The sequence below is a fragment of the Leptonychotes weddellii genome, chromosome 15 (assembly GCF_054177405.1).
Source record: "Leptonychotes weddellii isolate Sample4059 chromosome 15, ASM5417740v2, whole genome shotgun sequence".
Classification (NCBI taxonomy): Eukaryota; Metazoa; Chordata; class Mammalia; order Carnivora; family Phocidae; genus Leptonychotes; species Leptonychotes weddellii.
In genome coordinates this window covers 36,772,392-36,789,140 of record NC_138383.1, presented here as the reverse complement: position 1 = coordinate 36,789,140, position 16,749 = coordinate 36,772,392, and the positions used below count along the sequence as shown (strand labels likewise).

Genomic DNA, 16,749 nt, shown 5'->3' with positions numbered 1-16,749 from the left:
AGGTCTCACCGCCGGTAAGGGGGTAAGCGCAGGAGCGGTGTGACTCCAGGGCCCACGGCGGTCAGGTGGGTGCGGGGAGGTGCGGCAGCCGTGCCGGCGTGGTGCGGGCGCCCCGGGGCTGCTGCGGGGCTGGGCCCGGGGAAATAAAGCGTGTTGACTGCCGCGCCTCGCCTCGCGCTCGCTGCCGCCGCTGTCGCCCGCCGGCCCCGCCCTCCGCCGCCACACTTCCGGCGGGGTTGCGAGCGCGGAGGGGCGCGGGCGGGCGGCCGGCCGCTGGGGGTGGCGGGATAGGCTGGGCGCGGCCGCTGGTGCGCGCGGTGTGATCCAGGTCCCTGCGGTGCCCGCGGGCCCTCCGTCCCGCCGGCGCCATGGGCAATTGCCACACGGTGGGGCCCAACGAGGCGCTGGTGGTTTCAGGTGAGAGGGCGGCGAGGGAGGTGGGGCTGGGGCGCCGGGGCTGGGAGGGTGTTGGGGCGCGCGGGCTATGCCCGCGAAAGGTGGTTGGGGAGGGGGCTCGGGGTGGGTGCGGGGCTGGAGAGCGAGCGGGGACGGGCTAGGCTGGGGAAGGAGTGTGGAGGGGGAGGGACGGGGTAGGGGGCGCCGGTGTTGGGCCTGAGAACCTTCCAGGAAGGCCCCCCCATTCTTACGCTTGCGGTGCTCCGCGCCCTCGGGACTCCCCCTCCCACTGCGTGTTTTCCCGTGTTTATTCTCTCCTTTCTCCGCCCCCCTCCCTGGGCACGGTCTCCTCCCCTCTATTCCACGGTGGCCTAGGGGGTTCCGAACTGAGGCCGTAGGGAGGGGACCCGTGGTTACCGGAACACAGCGGTTTGGCTGGATTCCAGCGCCCGGGCCTTGGGGCGGGTTTCGCAGCTTTGGAGGGCAGGTGCCTGCCTGGGGAGGGGCCCTGGTACAGGGATCCCTGTGCTCCCGTTAATTCTGAGCAGGTTGGGGCTTGCTGGGGTTTACTGGCACTGCCCGCCCCAGAGGTGCGGGTGCGGCCTCTACAGGTTGAGAAATCGGGCTCTGGGCTGTGTTGCCCCGATTGCAAAAATGCTACAGGCTCCAGAATTTCTGGGAGCTTCGGCGGGGCCCGGGGACTGCTGTGTTGGGGAGGGAAGAGGTACCTTTGCCTTAAGGCTGCTTTATAAATTGTATATTCGGGTATCTTGAGAGGTGGCTGAAGCCTTTGAAGCCCCCAGTTTGTGAAGCCCCTGGCTCGCAGGTGCTGGGGAGGGTGGTGTTTCCCGACAGCTTGGTGGCCTGCAGCTGCGGGAATCCTTCAGGTCTTCCCACTGTCGATGCCAATTTCCAGCCTGTGTGCAGAGTTGTTAGGACTGGCTGTAGAAGGGGGTACTCTAGACCAGGGTTTGTAGCTGCGCCTCGGGGAGGTGTGATCAATCCATTGGAAACTTTTAACCCAGAACATGGCCTGTGGTTGAGTTTGGATCTCAGAATCAGTCTGTCTCCCCAGGACAGGAAATCCCCACTCTCCCTGACCGGGGGGAGAGCAGTTAAGACCAGAAGTGGCCTTGGGATTAGGAAGGAGACCTCTCAGAGAGCACTGAGGCCAGACTTGGACCTGTCCCCCAGGCCCTGATCCTAAAGACAACTTTTAGAACCCGAATCTGCACCACACTTTGTCTCTCTTGTGGAGTTTCTTTCTGGAACCCAAGACTCTGGGCTGAAGAGACAAAAGCTCCAATCCAGTCCCTGTGGAGAGCTTTGAGACTGAGGGGTGAGAGGAGCGCCTGACCCTTGCTGGAAACCTGGTTTTCTGGCCAGAGGCCAGGGCAGTGCTAGCTTCGAAACTGTTTCAGGGGTGGGGAGAGGAGACTGTGCTGAGAATGGAGGGTGCTGGAGTCAAGGAAGGATGGGAGGAAAGTGGGAGGGGTAGTGCCCAGCATCACAGTATCTGGGGATTTGAGGTGGTCCAGCAGAGATGTAGCTCCCTCCCGCACGGAAGTCCCCCCAGAGCGGAGCAACCACTCCCAGCCCTGACCCCACCTGGTTCCTTAAGTGGGCGTCCAAGTCCAGAGGCATCTCGTTCGGCCCAATTTGAGAAGGTGCTGATGCATCTCCTGGTCACCTTCTCCACTTGAAAAGGCTAGAAGTTTTTCTGGTTGTCATACCTCCCTCCTTTGGTCTGTAATATAACACCTTTTTCTCTATTTCTACTGTCGGGAACTTAAAAGGGGAATCCAAACACCATACACCTTTCTCTTGTCTCTATAGTAAGTCAGAGGTTCTTAACCTGGGGTTTGTGGGTAGAATTTAGAGGTCTGTGCATTTGGATAGGGAGAGACGTGACTTTTTATTCTCACTAACCTTAATCGGAATTTAGCATTTCTTCACATTATAAATGTCCGCCAAAACCCGTGATAGTATTAGGAGATATTTTCCTACCACACCGCAGTTTTTGTAGGTACCTTCAAAATCATTCGCGCTCATTGTGACTTTGAAGTTAAGCTAGTTATTAAATCTACCACTAGATTTTATTATTTAATGTTTTACTGTATCATACGTATTATCATGTGTTACATATCACACATTTGTTTATTTTAATATCCTGACAACTTTCAAGATAATTTGTTTCCTATGTATTTTATGCATTTATGAACATTCCAGCATTGCTGGACTACTAAGGGGGGGTTGTGGCTCAAAAAAGGCTAAACACCCCTGTACAGTCTGTCTTCTGGAGGAGTGGGAAGAAGGGAGAAGAGATGCAGGAAAGGAGGGGAGTATTCCTGAGAAGGCAGAGGTCTGGGCTGGGTCTGGAGGGGCTGAGAGTGGGGCAGAGGTTATCGTGGGATGTTTTGTGATTCTTTTTTTTTTTTTTTAAGATTTTATTTATTTAGGGGTGCCTGGGTGGCTCAGATGATTAAGCATCTGCCTTCAGCTCAGGTCATGATCCCAGGGTCCTGGGATCAAGCCCCACATCGGGCTCCTGGCTCAGCGGGGAGCCTGCTTCTCCCTCTCTGTCTGCCTCTCCCCCTGCTCATGCTCTCTCTTCCTGTCTGTATCTCTGTGTCTCAAGTGAGTAAATAAAAAATTAAAAAAAAAAAAGATTTTATTTATTTATTTGAGAGAGAGAGAGCATGAGGGGAGGGGCAGATGCAGAGGCAGACTCCCCACTAAGCAGGGAGCCCGATGTGGGACTCGATCCCAAGGACCCTGGGATCATGACCTGGGCCAAAGGTAGACGCTTAACCGACTGAGCCACCCAGGCGCCCCTGTTTTGTGATTCTTCAGTTTGGGTGAAGACAGGGCAAAGGAAAGTAAGTTGGGTTAGAAAAAGTGAGATAAAACTACGAGAAACTTCCAGGTCTAAAGAGAGTGAGAGGGGCGCCTGGGTGGCTCAGTCGGTTGGGTGTCTGCCTTCAGCTCAGGTCATGATCCCAGGGTCCGGGGATCAAGTCCCACTTCAGGCTCCCTGCTCAGCGGGGAGCCTGCTTCTCCCTCTCCCTTTGCCTGACGCTCCCCGTGCTTGTGCTCTCTCTCTGTCAAATAAATAAATAAAGTCTTTAAAAATTAAAAAATAAAATAAAAATAAATAAATAAATAGAGTGAGCGCAAGGGAGATCAAGGAAGGGGCACCTACGTGGTCTCTTTGGGGAGTGGTGCTCAGACTCAGGGTGACCAGGAATCTGGGAGGAAGATGCCTTCCAGGGGAGGAGGCTGCTGGGGGCGGGGCAGGCTGGAAGGCCCAGCTTCCTGTTGTTGCTACCCCTGGGAACCTGGCCATGTTGCCCTTGGCCAAGGCCCAGCTTAAGTGGTGACAGCCTGCTCCCAAGGTCAAAGACTAAGTTAAGGGTAAAGCGTGGACCGCCCCCTTCCCTACCCTCATCCCTCTCCACCACTACCACCTCCACCCCCAGCACACGAAGAAGCGCCCTGGAGCGGGCCAGAGGCAGCTGGGCCCCAGCCCTCAGTGGGCTGGACTGAAACAGGCTGTGATGTGTGACCCTCTCCGTTTCTCTGGACCCCAAGATGGCTTAGGTTTCAGCTTGACTGCTTGCCCTTAGAGGCCTCCTCACCCCACTCCCCAGGGCCGAGAAGCCTGCAATAGCTTCCCTTAAGCAGCAGCCCTGTGGGCTGGTATTTCCACCACAGAGAAACGGACAGAGCTCCTCTTCCCACCCCTGCTCATAGTGCGGGGCTGCTTTTTGCTCCCTGGACTTCTGGCAAGGCTCCTTGCACACCGTGCAGGCCCTGGAGGCGGAGGGGGCTGCCCAGTGAGCCAGCTCAGATGCCAGCTCTCTGTGCCAATAGGCGCTCTGCACCCCCTTCACCTCCACCTGTCCAGAACCGAGTTCTCCAGCTCCCTATTCTCTGTTGTCTCTCTTTCCCTTGTTGGCTTCCCCACCCACTCCGACCTGGTCTCCAGAGCTGCACCTATATGGTAGCCACTAGCCCCTTAAATTTAAGTTAATTAAATTAGAAATTTAGTTCTTGGGCGCCTGGGTGGCTCAGTCGGTTGGGCGTCCGCCTGAGGCTCGGGTTGTATCCTGGGGTCCCGGGATGGGCCCCACGTCAGGCTTCCTACTTGGCGGGAAGCCTGCTTCTCCCTCTCACTCTGCTCCCCCCGCCCCCGCTTGTGCTCTCTCTAATAAAGAAATAAAATCTTCTTTTTTTAAGATTTTATTTATTTGACAGAGAGAGAGCGAGAGAGGGAACACAAGCAGGGGGGAATGGAAGAGGGAGAAGCAGACTTCCCGCTGAGCAGGGAGCCCGATGCGGGGCTCGATCGAAATAAAATCTTAAAAAAAAAAAAAAGAAATTTAGTTTTTCAGTCACACCAGCCACATTCCAGGTGCGTGGTAAGCCCATGTGGCCAGTGGTTGCCATATTACACACTGCAGCTATAGAACGTTTCCACCATCACAGAAAATCCTCTTAGACAAGATTGCTCTGGAAGTTATCCCCTAATATCAGCCACCGTGTCTTGCCTAGGTCACTGCAGAAGGCTTCTACCCAGTCTCCTAGGCCACCCCACCCCTATCTTCCTTGTGCACAGCGGTGTTTCTAAAATGCAAGTGTAATTTTGTTGCTTCCCAGCTTAAATCCTTATATGACCCTCCCATCACTCTGTCTCTCTCTGTCTCTCTCTCTCTCTCTCTCTCTCTCTCTCTCTCACACACACACACACACACACAGCTTCTTGGCCTGATACCTGAGACACCCTATAATCTGCTCTCTCTGCTGTGGGTCCTCAGAGACACTGTAACCCAGCTACATGAAACTACCCCTGACCATTGCCCATTGGGGGCACACACCCCAAGGCTTTCCCGAAAATTCAAGTTTGTAAATACAGACATGACGACACCCACTGGCTTTTTCCCAAATCACATTTCCTTTGAATCGTCTATTTCCTGTACATTTGGTTTTTTGTTTGTTTTTTGTTTTCTTGTGGGTTTTTTTGCGCTGCAAGGAAACTGCCCCTCTAGCTTTTACTAAAGTTTCCTTGAACTTGATGACTAATTTTGTCATTCACAGGAGAGTTCACAACAAGAATTTCAGGAATTGGTTTTTCTCACTTCTGCATAGACAGCATGCCGGACATGTCTACAGCTAGATCCGAGTTGGGGCCTGATTCAACATTCTGTTTAGTTGATAGAGTTTTCAGGCACCACTTCCTTTTTAGACCTTTTCCCTTTCCCTCCACTTCTCCCATGGGTGCCACAGGCAGGCCTTTGTTTTGAGGCCTTGCCTTCCCCATTCACTCTACTCCCCAGAGGTACACAGTCACTGTGCAGCCCTGGGAATAGAATACCAGCCTTACTGAGATATGTCTGCTGGGCATGAGCAAGGATCCCATCTTGGCTCCGAGACTCTTCCCTCCCTTCAGCCTCCCAGGGCCCCCCAGGGCACCCCTGCATTCCCTCTTGGCCTGCACACGCCCTGATAACAGACAAATCACACCGTATTAGTACTAGTTATCTCAGGAAAAGTTCCCAGCTCCTTTAAGATGCGAATTGTATCTTCATCTCTGAATCTCTAGCACAGAAACCTACTCTACTTGTTTGCTGAATGAGTGGTTGAATGGAAGATGGAAGTTTTTCCTGCTCACTCCTGCCCACTGACTTCTGTCCTCTGAACACTTACATTCAGAACCACTCATTGGATATCTTCCTTTTTGTGCAAATTACCTGTCTACCGAACTGGAGTCCCAGGCCCTTACAAGCTCTCTCCAGCGTCTGTGTGACCGCAGCACCCAACAGTGGGAGTTGTCAAGTGTCAGGGCAGGGAAAGGGCCAGAGTTGCTGTTGAAGGGACAGGGACCCAAGAACTGACTGACGAGCAGTGGTTTGCTTTGCTCTCCAGGGGGCTGTTGTGGTTCTGACTATAAACAGTACGTGTTTGGCGGCTGGGCCTGGGCCTGGTGGTGTATCTCCGACACTCAGAGGTAAGGGCTCGGGGGCCCCCAGGGAGCCTGGCATCCAGGTGGGCAAGGGAGAAAAGGATTTCCAGCCTTCCCCCCCTGCCCCCCACAGTCAGCTAGAGCATCCACCACTTGCCACATTCCATGCTGGGGCGGGGGGCCTCCTAAGACCCAGGTGAGACAGGTGGCACAGGGTGCAGGGGGTCCGTCTGGGCACCTTCTCCTTAGTGGGGGTGCTTTTTTCCACTAGAGACATCAGTTGTGTCCCAGAGAATCCGGGGGTCATGCCCAGGCAGAATCCTCATTCCCTAAGTCTAGCTCAGTTATTCACGAAGCCTTAATTATCCTCCCTGTGGAGAGGAGAGGCTGTGCAGGCCCGGACAACGCAGGCCGTGGCCGAATAGCAGGAAACGGATCCGCAGTCTGGAGCGGCCCTGTAGCAGTGGCCGCTTGGGGACAGGGGGAGGAGAGCTAAGGAATTGGTGCTGGGCTGGGCAAAACAGATCTGGACCTCCACGGTCAGTCTGGAAAGACTCACTAGAGGAAGGAAGACGTCATCGGGCTCTCTGGAGCTCTCCCAGGACCCCCAGCAGGCCCAGACTTGACCCCCCAGGAGGAGATGAGTCAGGCCAGCCACCTTTCCACCATCACCCCCTTCCTGACTGTGCCCAGATCCTTCCAGGCCAGCACCCAGGCAGCAGGGGCAGCAGAACTGGTGTGGGAGGGGAAGTGGCGGTCACCCCGAAGGGAAGCAGTGGTGGTTCCAGTGGAAAGCCCCATGGCTGCCCTGAGGTTGAGGGTGTCAGCTAGGGCCAGGGGCAGGGGAGGGAGGTCAACTTTTTAACTTCACTGATTTCCCAGTAGCCCCCTCTGCTCTCCCCTCACTTTGCTCCGCCTGAATTGAGGGATCCTGGGGGACTCTTATGGCCAAAGATGTCCGAGAGTAACCGCTGCTGGTCACAACTTCCTCTCAGGAGTGGGCCAGTTGGCCTGTCAGAAGGCATGGGGTGCCCTCTCCAGAGGCACCGCCACCCCACCCCACAGGCCATGTGGTCCTGGGATGACAGAGAATCTTGTCCGAACACCTTGACGCGCAGCCAGGCCTGGAGAGTTTGCAGCTCACCCAGACACTTGTCCTGCGCGGGCATCCACTTCTAGGGCCACACCCCTGCAGCCCTTTCTCAATGTTCTCGGCACACACAGCGCCCCCTGCTTCTTGCTTCAGGCAGCAGAGCCCCGAGACTGGTGCAGGTTGGGGGGCTGGCTGGCTTCTCTGACAGTAAGTTTGGAAGTAAGGAGAAGAGGTCTTTGTGCCATGTCCTAGGAAGCTGACCTCCCACACCCAGGCTTAGCATTCTCCCTGTGGTCCCACTCGCTGGGGAGTCTGAGCCCGCGGCCCCTCCCCTTGTTGGACTCTGTTTCTGAGGGCAGCCCCTTCCCCGACCCCTCGCCCATTTGAAGGGCATCTGTACAAGCTGGGGCCTCTATCTCCCTAGGCCGGCAGGAGCCTCTCAGGTCAGAGTAGAGGCTTCTAACCCAGGCTGGATTCCAAGCCTCCCTTCCCACAGCCACCATCCGCGCCCCCCACCTCCGTTGTCAGCCTTTCATCTCCAGGCTCAGTGAAGTCCCTCCTGCTGTGCTTTGCGGCCACGTCCTGTATGGTGCTGAGGCCCTCGAGCGGCAGCTCCCTCTCCCTTACCTGAGTGAATCCTCCACCTCCGGCGTCTGAGCTGCAGCCTCCTTCCTTCCCTCCTTCCTTCTCTCCTTCCCTCCCTCTCTCCCATCTCCCGCGCTCCCCCTTCCCCAGAAGAGAGCTTGGTGGGTTCCTGTCTGAGCGGGGTCTAGAGTCCTCTCAGGCCCAAGAGTGCTAGTATCAGGGGCTCGAATGAAGACAGTCTTTGCACCCCTGCATGGCCGGAGCTCCCAGGGCTGGTACAGTGACAGGTGAGGGCAGGGCTCCATGCGGCCTGCTGCTCCCATCCCCCAGTCCACCCACTTCCCGGCCTCCGCCGCTGTCCTCCCTCCCTCTGGTTTCAGGAAACCTCCGCGCTGCCCACAGCCTGGCCCGGCCCGGCCCCCTGCACACTCCCAGGCACGCACGTGCCGCCCTATGGAGGCCCGGCTAGGGCGGGCTGAGCAGCTTCAAGGCACCTCACTCTCGTTGCCATAACTCCCTTCTCTGCCTGTGCCCAGCTTTGGAAATTCCAAAGTGAATTACTCCCATCAGCCCCCTGTTGTCCCGGTGAATACCCTGGCAGGGATGCACTTCCTCCCCCAGCCTTCCTTGACACCTTGCCCCCCCCCAAAGCAGAAAATCCCAGGTTGTCTCTGGGCTTTCCTGACCCTAAATTGCCTTCTTAGTGTTAGGTAGCACAAACCTAAGCAGGATTCGGTATTTGCTGTGGCTCACTAATCCCCAGAGTGGCCTCTCCTGCCCAATTTCTGGAAACACGGGTTTGCCTGTGTTTGGAAAGTAGAACTGAGGCTAAGTCTCCCAGACTGTGCCAGGACTGTCCTGGGAAAGTGAGGTGGTGGGCAACCTAGGTGCCCTGCTCACAGGCCTCCCCACCTCAGGTCATAGGCCCAGGGGGTCAGCAGGCTTTACCCCCAGCCCAGCAGCTCCTGCTTAGACGGGTGTGGGGGCTAGGGAAGACATCCAGAGGCCAGCAAGGGGGTTTCGTCTGTCCCCCTACAATCCTAGGCTGAGCTGGCAGGAGAGGGCTCGAGTACTGAGAGCAAACGCCCCCGCCCCGCCACGCCCCCAGGCATCAGGCATCGTTGCTTGTCTGGTAACCACTGTGTGTGTTTGCTGTCCCCTCCTACCCCTCCTGTCCCTACCTCTCCCTCCCCCTGGCTGCTTCTCAGACTGTCTCTGGAGGTTATGACCATCCTGTGTCGCTGTGAGAATATTGAGACGTCGGAGGGGGTCCCGCTATTCGTAACAGGGGTTGCACAGGTAATAACCCACCTGCTTCCTCCTCTGTGTCTAACCTTCTCTCTTCCTGCCCTGTGGGGCCCGGCAGGCAGGAGCCAGATGGACTCTCCTCCCGAGAGTGTGCCTCCCTCCCCTCTGCTCCCACCTGTACTGCTCTGGGTGCCAGGATGGAGCCCTGTAGATCCCCAGCTCCTCTGCCCTCACCCACTGGGGCTGCTAGTGGGGAAAGAGCAAGGGAATCTGGAAGCTCTGCCCAAGTCAGCCAGGGGGTGTCCTTGGAGGCCAAGGGGTAAGTTGAGGCAGGAGACACAGGCCCCCACATGCCAGAGCGAGGCTGTCCGGGTAGGGAGGGTTCAGTCCAACCACTCCAGGCACTGTGGAGCCCCTTGCTAGCCAGCCCCCACCTGTCCATGCTGACACACGTCAAGTCCTAGCCCTCCTCCCAGAAGATGGGTCCCCTGAAGAGTTCTGTTCTACCAGCTCCTTGGCCTCCTCCGATCTCCTTGACAGGCCTTAGCAAAATGAGTCTTGGCTCTTCCCTGCCCCTAATTTTTGGCAGAAGCCTCTGAGCAAAATCCCTTGTGACTCCTGTTAGTTTCCTTACGTGTGAAATAGGGGAATCCTGTACACTCTGTGCTTTGTAGGGATATGGGAAAGGCAAGTAAAGCAATATGAGGGCTCTTTGGGATTTTTGGAAAAGTGCTGGAGAGGGGCACCTGGGTGACTCAGTCGGTTGAGCATCCAACTCTTGATCTCAGCTCAGGTCTTGATTTCAGTGTCCTAAGTTCAAGCCCCGTGTTGGGCTCCGCGCTGGGCATGGAGTCTACTAAAAAAAAAAAGAAAGTGCTAGAGAAACCCAGGCTTTATCATGAATCCAGTCTCACTTAGAAAAGCAAGTGACTGGATGTCTCACTCTTCGCTGCCATGCGGCTGTAGCCAGTGAAACCCTCTCCTGAGCCGAGGTGCTTAGTGCCTCCCAGTGCCTCCCAGTGCCTCCCAGCGCCTCCCAGTGCCTCCCAGCGCTTTCATTGTGCTGTGCTGGCGCTCACCTTTGCTGCTTCACTCATCAGTTCTCTGTTGAGCTCCTTCCTGGTTCCGGGCACTGTGGATGCTGCAGTGACCATCAGAAAGCCCCTGCCCCCTCAGAGCCTGCATGCTGGGTCCCCAGACTGGAAGAGCCCTCACCATCATCTTAGCCGTCTCCTTCCCTTGCGTAAAATCGCCCTTCGGGCTTCTCAGGCAAAACCCTACACTACCTCTCCCTCCCTCTCCTGTCCTGCCGGCTGTCCTGGGGCAGGGGACCGTCCCCACCTCATCCACTCCTTGTAACCTCCAGCGGGCGGGCTTTAGCACAGAGGCCCAAGAAGCTCAGGGCACCCAGTGTAGAACGGGTAGGGTCCCGGCCTCCCTCGACAGCCCTGGCGAAAGTGTCCCCACTCCCCTTCCAAACTGCTGCCTACTTAGAACAACTGCAAAGGCCCACATCCCTTTCAGGCTAGGTGATATGGACCCTTGAGGTGGTCTGGGCCAGGGAGTGCTCGTGTGACCTCAGCCCTCGTTCTCCACTTGAGCCACCTGGGCCCAGCCCCGGAGGGTCAGCTTCAAGGCAAGCCTGCCGCCAGGTGAAGGGACAAAGCAGGACTTCCCCGGCAAGGGGCAGACGCAGGATCACCTCCATCGTGGTCCAGCAGTGGGCGGACTCCTAGCATGCCAGGCTAGTAGGCAGAGCTTTCCGGGGAGCCTTCCAGGGCATCTCGGGGTACTGAGCAGACCCAGGGAACAGGTGAGGGCCCCTGAGGGATGTTCCCGTGGCCCCCGTGGACGACCTACACAGCACAGCCTGGGGTACCAGCACTTCCGGGGCGTTCCCAGGCCATACGTACACAGTTCCACCTGCACGCCCCCCGCACCGGCCCAGACCACCCCCAACCACTTCTCTACTTCCTTTCCTCACGCCACTGCAAGCCAGCTGCTCTGAGCAGGGGCCATGTGCTGTGGGTAGCACGCTGCGGCCGCGCTGCTCTGCCTTCCCACCATCTCCTCACAGACTCCTGACCCCAGGCCCTCAGAGCGCCCTCCCCACCCTCTGCAGCAGGACCCCCGGCCCGGCCCAGCTGGAACACAGAGGTACCGGACTCTCCCCAGACCCCAGGCCCTGGGCCCCCAGACCCATGCCCCTGTTTTGCATTTCTTGGCAGGATTTCCCTAGAGATTATGACGTTGCAGCCCCGCTGCGAGGACGTAGAGACGGCCGAGGGGGTAGCTTTAACTGTGACGGGTGTCGCCCAGGTATAGTAACTCAGCAGCCCCGCGCATGTCCGTTGAGCTGCCTCATCCCTGTGCTGGGGTGTGGGGGGAGGAGGAGAGGGTAGCAGCCAGGGCCAGTCTCTCTCCAGTGCCCCTGCCCCCACCCCCCTTCCACGAGAGGGTCGTCGCCACCAGAACGTGCTCGCTCGGCCCCTTGGCCACTCAGCAGGACTAACAGACACCCCTTCTCTCCTCAGCGGGCCCGCGAGGGGCAGAACCAGTGCTGAGGGCTCCTGTCTCACTAACCCCACGCGATTCTTTGCAGGTGTTGGAAGTGCCACGCCCCAGAATCCAGGCCTTCCCTGTCCTCTGGGTGGGGGCTAAAGGGGCGGGGACCAGAGGACAAGACCATGTGAGGCAGAGGAACTCTCTCGGAGGTTGCTTTGTATTCCCAGCTCAGGGCCTGGGCGAGGGGCTTCCTCCTCTCGTCCAGTTCTCAACTTCACAGGGCAGCAAGGTGCAGCCGTGTTAGAGGCCTCTGGTGAGGGGGTGGTTGGCTTAGTACTTAGGGAAGGAAAGGCAGGAAGATAACCACCCTCGGTGGCGTCCCTCTGGACCTGTCTCCTGCCCTGTCCAGGCTCTCTTCCCTAGCCTGTATATCTGTGTCCCTATTGCTCATTCTCCTTTCCACGCTCTCTGCCCCTCAGCCTGCAGGTCTCCCACCTCTGGGGAGCCTGCATGGGAGGAACCGGCCAATGAGGGAACAGTGAGTGGGCTGAGGGGTGGGGAGATGAGCCCCAGATGCCTAGCAGACAGGCCCTGTCAGGGCCTGAGGCTGCCAGTGAACATCAGATTTGTCAGTGTAAGAATTCCTGGTATGCTCTCCCCACCAGAGGCCTCAGCCAGACTCTGCCCGCTCCTGGCCCCTAGGCCTGCAGGTCTGAAAAAAGGAGGGGAGGGGCACAGCCACCATCCTCCACACCTCTGGGTCTGGGGCCTCCGTCTGCCCTCCTCCAGCCTGGTTCAGGCATCTCTGTGACCGCTGGCAGGTGAAGATCATGACGGAGAAGGAGCTCCTGGCAGTGGCCTGCGAGCAGTTTCTGGGCAAGAACGTGCAGGACATCAAGAACGTCGTCCTGCAGACCCTGGAGGGGCACCTGCGCTCCATCCTCGGTAAGGCCCCGCCCTACCCAGGGACCCCTCTGCCACCTTCGAGCACCTCACAGGATCTCCTAGCCAGGGCCAGGGAGGGGCGCAGGGCAGGGCAGGGAGGTCTGTCAGTCCCACCAAGACTTTCTTTTCAAAACTTCAGGGGACCTGAGGGAAGGGGAGGGCACTGGGGTCGGGAGATTAGGGGCTGCCAGGCCGGTCAGGCACCTGGTGTTGCTTGGGACACTTTTCCCCTTCCAGCCTGGGCTCTGCAGAAGGAGGTTCAGCGTTAAACGCTGTGCACAACCCCCAGAAAGACCCAGCTCACTCTACAACGTGTGCATACACTCAGACCGCTGCTTGCATGCCTCCTCCCTTTCCCAGTGGGCTGGGCCCCCGGGGAAGCCAGCCCACGATCCCTCTGTCCCCAGGGACCCTGACCGTGGAGCAGATTTATCAGGACCGAGACCAGTTTGCCAAGCTGGTGCGGGAAGTGGCGGCCCCTGACGTCGGCCGCATGGGCATCGAGATCCTCAGCTTCACCATCAAGGTGACATGTGATAGGAAGGCTGCAGCCCCCCACCTCCCTCTGGGTGCTTGGCCCCTCTGTGCGTGTGACTGTTCCCAAGGATGACTCCCCCTTCCCTCCCAGGACGTGTATGACAAAGTGGACTATCTGAGCTCCTTGGGCAAGACGCAGACTGCCGTGGTACAGAGAGATGCGGACATTGGGGTGGCCGAGGCCGAGCGGGATGCAGGCATCCGGGTACACGGGCTTTTCTTCCCACCCTCACGGACAGGGAATCCAGGGGTGGGGGGACCCTGGTGGCTTGGGGGATCCTCAGCACCTGCCCCTCCGGTTGCCAGGAAGCAGAGTGCAAGAAGGAGATGCTGGATGTGAAGTTCATGGCAGACACCAAGATCGCTGACTCCAAGCGAGCCTTCGAGCTGCAAAAGTCAGCTTTCAGTGAGGAGGTCAACATCAAGGTGAGGCGCCGCCGGGCATCCCAGGTTGGGGCTCAGGGCTCAGCACCTGGCATCCAGCGTCTGACACGGCTGCCCATTGTCCCGCCTCAGACCGCCGAGGCCCAGCTGGCCTATGAGCTGCAGGGGGCGCGGGAGCAGCAGAAGATCCGGCAGGAAGAGATTGAGATCGAGGTGGTACAGCGCAAGAAGCAGATTGCTGTGGAGGCGCAGGAGATCCTCCGCACAGACAAGGAGCTCATTGCCACGGTGCGCCGCCCCGCCGAGGCTGAGGCCCACCGCATACAGCAGATCGCCGAGGGTGAAAAGTGAGCACCCTGGCCGTGGCGGGGTGGGGACTAGTCGGGCTTTCCCGGACCCAGCTTGGAAGCCACCTCGCCCTGTGCCTCCTTACTGACTGTGAGGTGGAGGTGACCTGCCTCCCCCATGGGGTTGGCGCTGGGAAGACCGGAGGAGATAAAGGAGGTTTGAGGGCCCGCTATGGGGCTTGGCTCAGCGGGCATCCTGGCTAGTCCCCCCCCCATTTGCATCTAGCAGCCAGTGGCCTCCCCCTGGCCAGAGCCAGAACCTCCCTTCCTGGGTCCCCTACCCCGACACCCGTCAGAGCAGAGGCCTTGAGGGTTTGCCGGCCCCCGGGCAAGGCTTGGGGGGCCCCTGGCTCTTGCCACTGATCCCGCCCGGCCTGAACTCCTGCAGGGTGAAACAGGTCCTCTTGGCGCAAGCAGAAGCCGAGAAGATCCGCAAACTCGGGGAGGCGGAGGCAGCGGTCATCGAGGCGATGGGCACAGCAGAGGCTGAGCGAATGAAGCTCAAGGCCGAGGCCTACCAGAAATACGGGGATGCAGCCAAGATGGCGCTGGTGCTGGAGGCCCTGCCCCAGGTGAGCCCCCACCCCCACCCCCCGCCCTGGGGTGGGTCTGGCAGGGCCTCGGCAGGAGCACAGCCACGGGCTGGCTGGAAGCATTCAACGCGGAAGTACCTCGCAGCGGGGCAGGACCCCTACAACACGCATAGGCTCACCTGGCTCCCTGGGCCTCCCTGACCATGGCTTGCAAATAAGAGAGCCACCCAATCTGCGCTGGGGTTGGGGGAGGCGAAAGAAGGAGGGAGAGATACCGAGCGGGGCAGGTGGACCGAGTCAGAGCACCAGCCAAGCTCTCCTCCCACCCCCCACCCCCTGCCTCCTAGATTGCTGCCAAAATCGCCGCCCCCCTGACCAAAGTCGATGAGATTGTGGTCCTCAGCGGGGACAACAGCAAGGTGACATCAGAAGTCAACCGACTGCTGGCCGAACTGCCTGCCTCCGTGCATGCCCTCACAGGCGTGGACCTGGCCAAGGTGAGTGCCTGGCTAGCTGCGGGTGGAGCCGTCCCGGGGCCTCGGGGCCCCGGCCTCATGACATCTCCCGTCCTGGCAGATACCCCTGATCAAGAAGGCCACCGGCGCACAGGCGTGAGGCTCCCGAAGGCCTGCACCCCTCAGCAGCCGTTTTCCTACCACAACGACAACGGGAACGCTACTGACTCTGGTGCCTTATTTTGTAGGGACCAGAAGTGCTGCGTGCTCAGGCCTTCTCTGGCTGTCTTCCCGCCACCCCACCCCCCCACCCCCGTCTCTGGCTGTCTCCTTTCTCTTCTCCCCTTCCCACATCTTCATTTTCACTGCCACATCCATCTGGTTTGTCTCTTCCACCCTCGTCTCCCATCTTCCTGTCCGTCTCTTCCCTTGTCTGTCTGTCGTTTTCTCTCCCTCTCTCTCTGCTCCCCCCCTCTACACACATCATGTAGTTTAAGCTGAAGACGTTTATTATGACCACTGTCTGTCTGTGGGGGGTAGTAGCCCTGCTGCTCCTCAGAATCCTGGTGCCTTGAAGTTCTCTGTGCATCTGTCCATCCTCCCTGTGGCCCTTGCCAAGACGCGGCATGGGTGCGGAGGGTCTGGGTAGGATGGCCACCCTCCCCTTTCCTGGCCTGGTCTTCCCAGCCCTGAGTCCTACCCAGAAGTCCCCAGCCTCCCCCACTCCGGACCCCCTAGGCCTCGCTGGCCATTGCCCTCCCCAGCCCCAGGCCTGCTCTCGTACCTTACCTCTCTCTCCTTACCTAGGGGCACAGAGGCAAGGCCTCCTGTCTATAGCAGCTCCCTCAGTTTACTACTGCCTCAGGAGGCCCTTGCTTGTGCTCAGGGAAGTCCCCTTCATGGACATATCCCTACTAGGTAGAGTAGGGCTTGGTCCCAACTCTGTTAAGCCTTTCTGGGATCAGGGTCTAGCCCTGTTGGGGACTAGAAGGTGTGTAGACCCTCTTCCTGCTAGGCCTGTGCTGACCTGGGTATGGGGCCAGGCCCTTGCAGTGGGCATGGCTGCACCAGCCCCGGACAGAACTCAGCGCTGTAGACTGGCCAGGCTCCATACCCCTTGTGCCATTTTTCCTTCTGACCAGAGTGATAGGGTTCCAGCCATGGGGAAGCAGCCGAGCCCTCTGTCTCCTGGCTCTCGTGGAGACAGAAGAACCCAGAGCCCAAGCATCCTGGCAGGGGTGCTGTGGGCGTCCGCTGGTCCCAGTCTCCCACTTCTGGCTCTGCCCCAGCCTGTGTAGCTGTTCCTGCATGTGGATGCTGCATGTCTGGTCTGGGGCTTGGATGCTGCACTGCCCCGCTGCCTGTCCCTTCTAGTAAAATAAAGATCTGTTATGCCTACGCCCTGGACTATGTCTTCTGTGAGGGGAGAGACTAGGAAGCAGGGACGAGCCAGGTCCCCACCCATACACCCATTCAGCCTGAAAGCTACACTTTGTCTGTTCTTCCCCATTATAGCCACTGGGGGGCATCAGCACACTGGCCTTGTCCCCAGTAGCATCCTGGGGCTGGATGGCCATTGGCCCAGGTGCTGCGGCCAGATCCCGAGCCTTGGCAAACCTGGCTCCGTTGCAGGCAGGTGATGCGGGGGGGGGCGGGGCTGCCGGGTTGCTGCACCTCTGTGTCCATCCTGAGCCCCACTCAGTAATGGAGCCCATTTCTCAGGCTTAAGAGCATGAACTCTGAAGTCAGACTGCTTGGG

The 16,749-nt window shown here is 58.5% G+C and overlaps 1 protein-coding gene across 5 annotated transcripts; it reads left to right on the top strand.

Moving 5' to 3' along the window:
• Positions 1–227: 227 nt before the first annotated feature.
• Positions 228–16,388, top strand: FLOT2 (flotillin 2). 5 transcript variants are annotated; one of them, XM_081805459.1, is made up of 11 exons: positions 228–417; positions 6,322–6,403; positions 9,245–9,335; positions 12,611–12,734; positions 13,142–13,260; positions 13,363–13,476; positions 13,578–13,697; positions 13,788–14,002; positions 14,391–14,574; positions 14,883–15,032; positions 15,112–16,388. In XM_081805459.1, the coding sequence occupies exons 1-11, from the start codon at positions 369–371 to the stop codon at positions 15,148–15,150; spliced, it is 1,287 nt and encodes a 428-aa protein (XP_081661585.1). In that variant the 5' UTR covers positions 228–368; the 3' UTR covers positions 15,151–16,388. The 5 variants fall into 5 exon arrangements, with proteins under 5 accessions (XP_081661585.1, XP_081661584.1, XP_081661586.1 ...); XM_081805458.1 differs by lacking the exon at positions 9,245–9,335 and adding an exon at positions 11,513–11,603 and having other exon boundaries at positions 229–417; XM_081805460.1 differs by lacking the exons at positions 6,322–6,403; positions 9,245–9,335 and adding an exon at positions 11,513–11,603 and having other exon boundaries at positions 260–417.
• Positions 16,389–16,749: the final 361 nt, after the last annotated feature.

Excerpts from the sequence above, each read along its gene's own strand:
- FLOT2 (XM_081805459.1), top strand. The coding sequence starts at position 369 with ATGGGCAATTGCCACACGGTGGGGCCCAACGAGGCGCTGGTGGTTTCA. Across the intron at positions 12,735-13,141 it reads GCACCTGCGCTCCATCCTCG|GGACCCTGACCGTGGAGCAG; the intron begins GTAAGGCCCCGC and ends CTCTGTCCCCAG. Across the intron at positions 13,698-13,787 it reads GTGAGGAGGTCAACATCAAG|ACCGCCGAGGCCCAGCTGGC; the intron begins GTGAGGCGCCGC and ends GTCCCGCCTCAG.